Below are 10,412 nucleotides of genomic sequence, written 5' to 3'. Positions count from 1 at the left end.
ATATTTCAAGAAGAAAAACGACAACAGTGCATTTGCAATTATTAAAAAGCTTTTAGCTAAACAACAACCGCTTGTCGACATAAACTTTCTACAGTTTTCCACCAAAGGTCTGGTAACTATGGACGCAAACACTCCCGGATGTTGTAACTATGGAAGTGTACATACATGTTTGTTACTATGGCTACCGAACGAAATCGAGGCGGCTCAGCTGACGCTTCAATCGATGCAGCTAGCTAGCGTAGCGGGTAACAGGTTAGCCATTAGGGAGTTAGCTAGCGGCTAGCTGTAGTAGTACCGCTCAGCTCGTTAAATCATATTTTTTTGTTGTTTTCGCAGTATCTTTAAATGTCTTCCGTGTAGTGGACATACTGTTGATAGAAGACTGCAGCGTAAGAAAGCGAAGGTGGAGGTTTAGAGGCCGTGTGTTTGTGGTGGGTAACGTTAACAGACGAGTAATTTTAATGTCTAGCTAGCGTTAGCAAGCTAAGAAGGCTATTATTGACTATATCAGGTAGCTAACCAAAGACTGAAAATCAACTATGATGTGCTTTGCTGGATATTAATCATCTTTAGGTGGTTACATGCTTGCTGGATAGTTATTATGTAACCGCTGTGTAGGGGTAGCATATTTTGTTTTGGCCTTGTTCTCTGCAGCGTTATCAAACTTAGCTGTCATAGCTAATAAGGAAGAAGTGAAAATGGGTGTGTAGCCGCAGAGACGGAGTAATTGAGAACCAACGTTAGCTGTATTTTATATGTTGAAGATAAAATTAACTTAACCGAATGCTTCGCCAACATTAACGGCATTAAGGAGAGGAATTTGCGTCGGTTTCCAATTAACGCTAGCTTGCTCAAGGCTTTTAGCATCATTAATATTGTATTTTTTCCCATCAGTTCTGTCATTGTGTCACTGTCCCACACACACCCATTTCGCTGGCAGCTGCCCAAGCTCTGCAGAGTACCTGCTCTCCAGGCAGGTGTCAGCATATGGTCAAGGCTATGGGGGACTGCCTTTTCATCATGACTTAAATATGCCTTTGTAATATTTTGATTTTCTGATCATACCAGGTTGAGTTGACTCTGCAGGGGAAGATGTGCAATGGAATGTTAGAGTCAATATCAAAAGCCTTCTGGGCCCACACCTCAGCCACTAAACAGTCCTTCTTGTTGCTGCTGGTACTGACAGTAGTGTCCACTGGGCAAGGCTCAGGTAAGAGGCAGGTTTTTTGCACCCTCTTTCAACACAAAGCTTTGTGGATTATGGCTGCATTGTATTGGCTTGTATTTTCCTTACTGAACAAACAATATCAAATCAGCTTTATCATGACACAGACCAAATAGGTCAGGGTGTCCTGACACTGTGAGGCTGTATATCTTGTTCTACTGCATGGAGGCTTAATAAACAGTCTCTCCAAACTCTGATTTCATTATGTGCCACTTTATCCCATCCTATTTTTCTTCAGAAAGAGTGCAGCCTCAAAACTTCCTGACATCATTATGGTTTTTTTAGAATAGTATACTTATGATATAGTACATATTGCATATTGAACTACACTTAAAGCGAGAGCTAAACTGTTCCAGATTTATGTTTTCTCAGGCAATCTGAAGGGAATACATTAAGCTTTTGTACACTCTTATTTTTGAGTCAGTGGGGCCATCATACAGCCAACTCATCCCTCGAACTAAAATGTCACTACACCATGCCAAACCAAGTTGATGTTGCAGCTAATCAAACAAAAAATAACTTGCAGTGTGTTTTTATTTGTATCAAAGTTTAACTAATAGCCCTTCAAACAACAGCTCTTTGGTTACAGTTCCAGTAATAAAAGGAACACCAGAACTACACTGTAATATACAAAAGCTGGATTGCCATGTAGTTACCATGAAATTCCCTTGAAATTTGTTGAATGTTTTGCAGATGGTCTCTGAAAGATTAAACTGGTTGTGGTGACCCATTAACATCTCCTCTTTCACCACTCTTACATCAAGGATTTCCCACTTGCACACAGTATTGTGATATTGATATAATAGGACGACTTCCATGACACATTAATTCTCTTCAGATGAAAAACCTTTTTAAAATTTGTTGATTCCATGACCCATTACGCACTGCCATAATTATGCGCTACTCTACCAGTAAGGCTATAAGAATGTTGTTGGTACTGTTAAATATTTTTTTTTGGTGGTATGTAATGTATATGCATAAAAATGCAAAGCCTGTCTAATATAGATAGTTACCATAAGTCTTTCAGTGTCTGTATTGCTTTGGCTTAATACAGTAATATGTAACATATTTCAAACCAGGCTCAACATATTTGTTACTCAAATTCCACAGAACAAAAAAAAAACAAAAACAAAAAAAACTTGGGCAGTTTCACAAAATTTGTTCTTCTTCTCTGGTCTTCTCTTCCCAGGATGTGTGAGGCCATACATGGTCCAGAACAGCTGGGTAAACCTCACAGAAACCAACAGGGGCTCGTTCCCTGTGGGCACAGTACTGCAGTACAGCTGTGACCCTGGTTACCTGCCAGACGGACCCAGCATCCTCACCTGCACCACGCTGGGACGCTGGTCCTCTGAACCTCCTCACTGCATACGCAGCGGTGGTAAGATATTTTGTCCACCACTTTTCTGACCTTTAAAGTAACAAGGACCAATCCAGTTCCACACAAAAAACACTTTTTGGGCTGGTTCTTCATATGTTGTATGTTCTTCCCCCCATTAGCATGTCTACCCCTCACCAAACCCGAAAATGGGGGCTATACCTGCCACCCATCCCCCTGTCGAATGTTTTCCCATGGCACTGTGATCGAGTTCTTCTGTGATGAGGGCTTCATTCTCAGTGGAGACTATAACTACCTGACCTGTCAGGATGGGCAGTGGGACGGCCCCATGCAGATCAATTGTGTAAGCCAAGGTCGGTCAGTCCTAAAACTCAGATCTTTCTACAGGTTAACGTACTGGTCTTAAATAATGCCTGAAAAAAATGTGGATTTTGTGGATAAATTGATCTGTAAAAGAAATGGGCTTAGCATTATTAAAAGTCTCAGCTGTGCAAGATTAGTATTTTAAATTAAAAGCAAATTTCTATGTTAGTCTTCCTTAGTTATTTTCATTATTATATTTTTTGTTCTATTTTTAATGCTCCTTTATCTGTGTTAAACTCTTTTACTCAGAAAGCACTTATACACAAACACAAAGATTTAAGAACAGATATTAACTGTTTTGAATGTTGTCCCTTTTTTAAGGTTGTATAAGACCCTCCATGGTGCAGCATGGCTCAACTAATCTGACAGACACCAACAGGAGCCTGTTCCCAGTGGGCACAGTGCTGCAGTACAGCTGTGACCCTGGTTACCTGCCTGCCGGACCCAGCATCCTCACCTGCACCACACTGGGTCACTGGTCCTCTGAGCCCCCTCGCTGTATACACAGTGACGGTAAAGACAAATCTCCTTTTTGTACTTCTGCATTACACAATACACATACACAGCACACACTGCCTATACCAGGTGTCAGTATTTACTGTAGCCTGATTGAGCAGGTGGCATTTTTAGATGTATCTTTTCATCATTTTTGTATTTTTGATTTAGTTGCCAAAATTGATTTCACTCTCAAACCTGCTGTATGTTTTTTTTTTTTTGTTTGTATTTCATTTTACATCTGTGATTTTAACCTATGGCTTGCTTACATTAATAACATTGATTTGAATTGAGCAAAAACAACCTTAACTTCTCCTGTAAATTCAGTTTGAGACATTTTGGGGCTCTGATCACACAAACCAGCTCCACAGGAGTTTAGAGACGCATTTTGTGTCTTAAATCAACATCCCGCAACTGTGATAGCAAAAATAGACATGTTATGACCAGTAGTCTGCCTAGATTGTAGCATACTCAGACTATCTGAGGATGGAGACCAAAGTACATTTTTATTACAAGCAGATACACCAAGACTAGATGTTGACACCTTAGTGAAACAGTAACACTGGAGTTCATTTATTTTTATTGTATTTCTTTCTTTCCATTGACAGTGTGCCAGCCTCCACATCAGCCAGAGAACGGGGGCTACACCTGCCACCCCTCCCCGTGCGGAAGACTATCTCATGGCACCATCATTCAATATTTCTGTGACGAAGGTTATGTTTTGAAGGGAGACAATAAGTTCCATACATGTCAGTATGGGAAATGGGACAGCCTAATGACAGTCACCTGCGTCATGGAGCAAGGTAAAGGTAGATTAGATGCCACATTTGAATTATTAGATAAATAATAATTACAAAGTGCTGTACAGATAAGCATGTCAGCTGTTTATCTGTCTCCCAGACTGCAGCCTATTTTATTATTTATTTATTTTTTACCTTTCTTTTATATGTTAAACTCTTTTCTTTTTATAAATCAAAAGTTCTTTATAGACAAAGCCTATATTTGCTGTTAAAGATAAATTACAGATAGTAACTGTGTTTTTGAATGTTGTCCCTTTTTTAAGGTTGTATAAGACCCTCCATGGTGCAGCATGGCTCAGCTAATCTGACGGAAACTAACAGGAGCCGGTTCCCAGTGGGTACGGTGCTACAGTACAGCTGTGACTCTGGTTACCTACTAGACGGACCCAGCGTCCTCACATGCAGTGCTCAGGGACATTGGTCCCCTGAACCTCCTCGCTGCATACGCAGTGACGGTAAAGACAAACCCCTTTAAAGTATTGGCTACAGTTATATTTTTGTAATGGTTTTTATGTGGCTGTTAGAATTTAAGTCTGAGTCCCTGGCTACATCAAGATTTCTGGCTTGGCTTGTGATGTGTAAAGATTGAAGCTGAGCACTTACTTTGAATTGGTTTTTGGCTCCAAAAAAGCAATTCTTTCTGTTTCACCGCACACAACACCACATTTACTTGGTAATATTGTTATATAAATCTGTGTGTTGTCTGCACAATTGCTGGTAATTTTAGGTTGAATAGAAGATGCCCTAAAACGGAGCCTTGAGGGAATTTTGTCATTTTAGGGAATCAGATGTGTAATTAACCACTGACACAAAGTAGTCACTGTCAAAAAGGATTCGGACCAGTTTAGTATTCATAGCGCAGTGAAACAGCTTTTAGCACTGATATATTCATTGCATTTCTTTCTTTCCGTGGACAGTGTGCCAGCCTCCATACGAGCCAGAGAATGGGGGCTACACCTGCCACCCCGCCCAATGCCAAAGACTTTCTCATGGCACTGTGATTGAATATTTCTGTGATGAAGGTTATATTCTGAAGGGAGATTATAAATATCTTACCTGTCAATATGGGGAATGGGACAGCCAAATGAAGCTCAGCTGCCTCATGGAGCAAGGTAAAGGTTAGATGACACATTTGGACTTCTAGATAAATATTTACAGTTGTTCTGTACAGATAACTGAGTCAACTGTTGATGTCTCACAGACCGTGATCCAACTTTACCACTGGGGATGCCAGCCCTGTCCATAGTGGCATCAACAGCAAGCTCAGTGGCCCTGATCCTGCTCCTCGTGGTGCTGTTTGTGCTTCTGCAGCCAAAACTCAAGTCCCTCCATCGGTAAGTTTGCCCTCAAAGTCATGTTTGTTCACCGCCAGCATTGTACCATTGTAACCACGGGCTACATTAGGCATTTTACATTGAGGAAACTAATTTTGAAGGATTTGTAGAGATTTTAATTAATGTTTTCTCTGGTCCTCAACACCTAGACGTGATCAGGGTGTGTCCGGCCAGCCCGTGTCCATCATGGTGGAAGGAGTCCAGGTGACTCTACCCTCGTATGAGGAGGCTATGAGCAGTGGTGGAGCCTCAGCTGCAGCTCTCAATTCTGAGTCTCGAGTCCAAATAGTGCTGTCTGAGGGTCAGCATGCCACAGCGCCGGAGGCTGGCCCCTCTAGGCCTTCTTCCCTCAAACAGCAGCAGTCAGAGATGGCTGTGGTTCACTCCGTACCACCGGCCTCATCCTCCTCATCACCCTTACCCTCATCCTCTGCCTGGGCTCTGGAGCACGCCGGCGCTACAGCTCTTTCATCCTCACAAAGAAGGCCGTCTGCAGGCAGCGACCAACACAGCTTGTCTCTGGACTCTGAGATGGACTACTCTGATGGTAAAACCCTTTTCAAATACACCTACATATTTAAATTCCCCACTTTGTACTGATGCAGACCTTTTTGTCTGTTCTCTACAGATATGCCCTTGCTGAAGGAGGCCTGAAAAATGCTGCGAGCTTTGGACTTAAGCGAGAACACCAGAGTTGCTACTGACCTGTACTGGTGGAAGCCTCTTGAGAGTTTGTCAACACAGCTGTCAACACAGAACAGCCGGGCTAAAGAGGCCCTGAGTGAAGCTGTGGGTCACTCAGAACAGTTCCTCTGACCATCCCAAAGGAGAACAGAGAAGGGATTCAACATGTACATACATGCTTACTTTTTTTTTTTATAGGAGTTCCTACACTACATATGTATGTCTAATGTCTGAAGCTCAGTTTGAAAATGTAGAATAAAAACAGAAAGGAGCAGGCATCTCTGAAGGAATGTGTCTTAAAAGGCTGCTGGGAAAAAAAATGACTGATGTTATTTCAGATCAATGGGCAAAACTGCAGACTCGTTTTGGGAGCTAATAATCTCATCAGTGTTTTGGTTACTGCTACTTTTCTTTAACCACATATCGTATCACACCCTTGAAGGCACACATTGGAAAAGAAGTATGAAAGCTAGGTAATCTAGATTGCTGTCCAAGTCATGCACACTCACAGCATTGTGTTTTTGTAATTATATATCATTATTTAAGGTGTTGTTAATCATACTCACATCATTCTACACGTCACTGTACAGTACAAGGCGGCTTGTCCACCCAAGAGATCACTCTGCTGTGTTTTTCACTGGATTGAGGGCAAATATTTTAAGTGACTTATTTTTTTGGGCCTGTATTCAAAGCATTTCACCCCTACAAAGAGTTGCATCTCCACGTGTATCCTCTTTTTCATACCCTCTCCCCCAATGGCCTTAGCTTTCCACTTCTATGCACAGGTATCTATAATATGTACAATAAGGAGTTTTAAAAATGAATGTCAGTTAAATGCCTCCACTGCTTAGTGATATTATGTGTGGCTTTGTCAGACACATCACTTGTATACTGGAAAATATTATCTTCTTAATTTATTCAGGCTGCTTAGAAACTCTGTTTTAAGTCAGGAAACAGAAACGTGTCTTTTATTTATTTGTGTCCAGAACGCTGTTGATCAGCCGTGGCTTCTTTTGATGCTTCCACAGCTCTTGGAAACTTTATAAAAGAAACAAAAAAAAAAAGAAGAAGAAGGTCTTTTCACCTTGCCACCTCAGTTTGAATTCTACTGGCAGGCACGTTATATGTGACACTGTAAAAGTGGCTGGACAGATCCAGCACAAAAAATGAGTAAGTGTATAGCTTAGTGTAACGTCAGTGTTCACTTTGTTTGGCTGTCCATTGAGTCCTGTCCACTTTTGGACTGAGGAATTTAATTTTTTTCTCTTTTTTTGTGAAGATGGTATTTTAATATATGTAAAAAGTTCTAAGTTAAGTTTGCTCTGTATATACCATACAATCATTTTAATTAAATATTATTTGACATGTTCAAATTGCCTATTTCCTTTCTTTTCATTGGACAGATTTTCATGTCTAAAATTGACCTCTCTCTTAGGTTTGACATGTTTGAATTAAAGTATTTAATAGCAAGTTACATGTCAACAATTCATTCTCAACAACATCAAAATATGTTAAAATTGATTAATACAATTACTGAGTTTCAGTCTTTTACCAGACATTTGAATACAAAAATATAAATACAAAATTATTTTTAGTCAGCTTTCTACTTCAGCATGCACAACCACATGTAGGCTTGATTGAGTAAATAATTAAAGTATTAGTTGCAAATGTTTTGATGATTTTTTTGTTGGTATCACAGGACTGAGTGAAGAGTAAGCAGATCATACTGAGCCAGTGAGGTGCACTGAATAGCTACATCCTCAGTATGTAGGATTCAGCTCCTCTTCTTTTTCCCCTCCAGCGCTGGGTTGTCATCTGCTATCCTGTCATGGCTGTTTCACCTCCTCTTGTGAAACGTTAACGCTCTTAGTATGTTCTTGTGACTGTATAAGAAAAGGACGATGTTAGACTTCTGCTCTGTTTGATCTGAATTCAAAAGATCAATGGCTGCAAATGTGTGGAGAAAGTCCATGCCCCCAGCCCCCCAGCAAAAAAAAAAAATACAGAGGCAGCTGTGACATTTACCCTCAGCTGTTGCCTTGAATGTTTGGTAACATCTGAAGCACAGGGCCAGGAGAAGGGCCTCGGCACACTGGAATGTGATGTATATCAGGGGGAAGATAAACAGGGGTCCCATGACCTGTGGGGAAAAGGCCATCTTTAGGATGGCAAAGCACAGCTGGATGTTTTGACACCCTGTCTCCATGGAGATGGTCCTACTGCATCTAAAAGAAAAAGATGTTTCAGGAGGTTCATCTGATGATTTTCACTGCTTCTTTTAAAAACTGCTCTATAAGAAACATCTCATTTATGTGCGTCTTGTTTAATGCCATTTGTGTTTTCAATTTGTGGAGTCACAAGTTAAATAGGTAATGTTTGCAGCTCTCTCAAAAAGAAAAAAGGGGGAACTTGTCACAGCTGCAAGAAATGTAAAATAAATGCAGATGGTGGCGAGACATTCCACAATAGAAACAAACATAAATAATCTTTGGAAAAAACATGTTGCTTCATCTTTGTTGCCAGCTGTTTGTCTGTCCTGGTAGTTCATAACAGTAAAGTACATTGATTGTACTGCAAAAAATAGTCTAGGCCTTTAGCCCACTGTGCACATTTAGTATGTAGTGACGGGGACAAAGCTACTGTATAGACTGGCTGATTAACAGACTCAAAGGTAGGTATATCCAGTGTGTATTCACTTACTGAGCATCAAATCCACATATGACTGACATGACATATCCCAGAAAAAAGCCAATCAGTGGCATCAGTGCAGCCACTCCCACAACATCTGCTGTGAGAGCTATCCATAGAATCTTTTTGATGGCAATGACAGACAGAGTTAACATTGCGATGCCGGAGATTATCAGGATGCTGAGGCCAACCTGTCGAGAAGGACGGTTTGAGTGAAAGTGTGTTAGAAGAGTGTGAATCAGAACATGAAAACACTGAGACTTCTCTCTTCTTCCCTATTTCCCAACATCATCTAGAAGCATCAAGGTCTGCTCTTCGTTAGCATTAAAGGACTACAGCTTCCTGTTGCAGATACTAAATTTTGACCACAAATTACACCCACACCATGTGAGGAATAGTTTTTGGTAAACACAGCTTTGTGTCCAGTAATCCATCTCTGGAAACATGTCACAGTAGGAAAAGTACCAGAATACATAATACAGTCTCACTTTTTTGACCATTGGTGAGTAGTTTGGCTTGTAGTGATTAATGATGATGCCAATGCCGCAAGGCACCATGGTGAGCACGAGAGCTGTGATGATGCCGGTGAATGGGACAGCACTTTCAAGACCGGGGAAACCTTGGCAGTAGATGTAAAGCAGCAAAGGCATTAGACCTAGGGCTGCAAAGCTGGAGCAAGTAGTCATTACAATGCTGGGAAGGATATCAAAGAGAAGAAGAAGCATTATTAGCCTGAGGTGCCTGAGGTATAAATGTCTCGAATGGTACATGCAAAACAAGGCTCTTGTTTTGTATGTTTCTGTTTATCTATCTTCCAACACGACAGGAATCAGTACATCAGTAAGGGTTTACCTGAGGTTCATGTCACCCTTAATGGCCAGGGAAAAAATGTTTGATAAGGTTCCCCCTGGACAGCAGCCACATATGAGCACAGTCACAGCCTTGATGGGGCCCATCTGTAGGACTTTGGCTAGACCAAAAGCAGTGAGGGGCATGATGCCGAACTGGGCCAGCAGTGCAATGGCTGCTCCTTTTGGCTTGAAGATGTGGGCTTTAATCTTGGAAATCTCCATTGTACAGCCGAGGGATATCATGGTGATGAAGAGGCTGACGATGGCGAGGGAGTTTATGATTTTGTTTAGGGGGGAGTCAAAGTCCACGACAGCCAGGCTTGCATTGCCAGAAGCGTTTCCTTCATTTGTTATTCCTGAGTAGATCTCTGTCACGTTCATTGTGGCGCTTGTCCCAGTACTGCGTGATTACTGTTCTGTGGCTTTCACCTGTCCCACAGAGGAAATGAAATTCATACATAACAAATTAATTGTTTGTTGGAGATTTTCACTTAAAGACATGTTCTAGCAGTTTACATTTGCATGTAGACTGACTGCAGATTTCACTTACTACAGGCAAAGCAAGGAACAGCTGCTGTAATTTTAGCATTTGCTCTATTTGCAGGCAAAGAGCATAATAGCTGCCCTCATCAT

At 41.2% G+C, this 10,412-nt stretch overlaps 2 protein-coding genes across 4 annotated transcripts; one reads left to right on the top strand and one right to left on the bottom strand.

Annotated features, from left to right (window-relative positions):
• Positions 1-234: 234 nt before the first annotated feature.
• On the top strand, positions 235-7,370 carry LOC121197688 (sushi domain-containing protein 4-like). 3 transcript variants are annotated; one of them, XM_041061404.1, is made up of 12 exons: positions 235-431; positions 895-973; positions 1,069-1,210; positions 2,415-2,606; positions 2,726-2,917; positions 3,249-3,440; positions 4,031-4,225; positions 4,486-4,677; positions 5,140-5,340; positions 5,424-5,556; positions 5,706-6,103; positions 6,185-7,370. In XM_041061404.1, exons 3-12 carry the CDS (start codon positions 1,093-1,095, stop codon positions 6,208-6,210), a joined length of 1,839 nt encoding a protein of 612 aa, XP_040917338.1. In that variant the 5' UTR covers positions 235-431; positions 895-973; positions 1,069-1,092; the 3' UTR covers positions 6,211-7,370. The 3 variants fall into 3 exon arrangements, with proteins under 3 accessions (XP_040917338.1, XP_040917339.1, XP_040917337.1); XM_041061405.1 differs by lacking the exon at positions 895-973 and having other exon boundaries at positions 5,140-5,334; XM_041061403.1 differs by lacking the exon at positions 895-973.
• Positions 7,371-7,933: 563 nt separating this feature from the next.
• Positions 7,934-10,160, bottom strand: LOC121197622 (sodium/bile acid cotransporter-like). Its single transcript, XM_041061308.1, has 5 exons — positions 9,781-10,160; positions 9,417-9,621; positions 8,941-9,119; positions 8,245-8,465; positions 7,934-7,941 (listed from the first exon to the last, which is right to left on the bottom strand). Exons 1-5 carry the CDS (start codon positions 10,158-10,160, stop codon positions 7,934-7,936), a joined length of 993 nt encoding a protein of 330 aa, XP_040917242.1.
• Positions 10,161-10,412: the final 252 nt, after the last annotated feature.

Source organism: Toxotes jaculatrix, chromosome 17, assembly GCF_017976425.1.
Source record: "Toxotes jaculatrix isolate fToxJac2 chromosome 17, fToxJac2.pri, whole genome shotgun sequence".
Taxonomy (NCBI): Eukaryota; Metazoa; Chordata; class Actinopteri; family Toxotidae; genus Toxotes; species Toxotes jaculatrix.
This window is presented reverse-complemented; position numbering and strand designations above follow the sequence as displayed.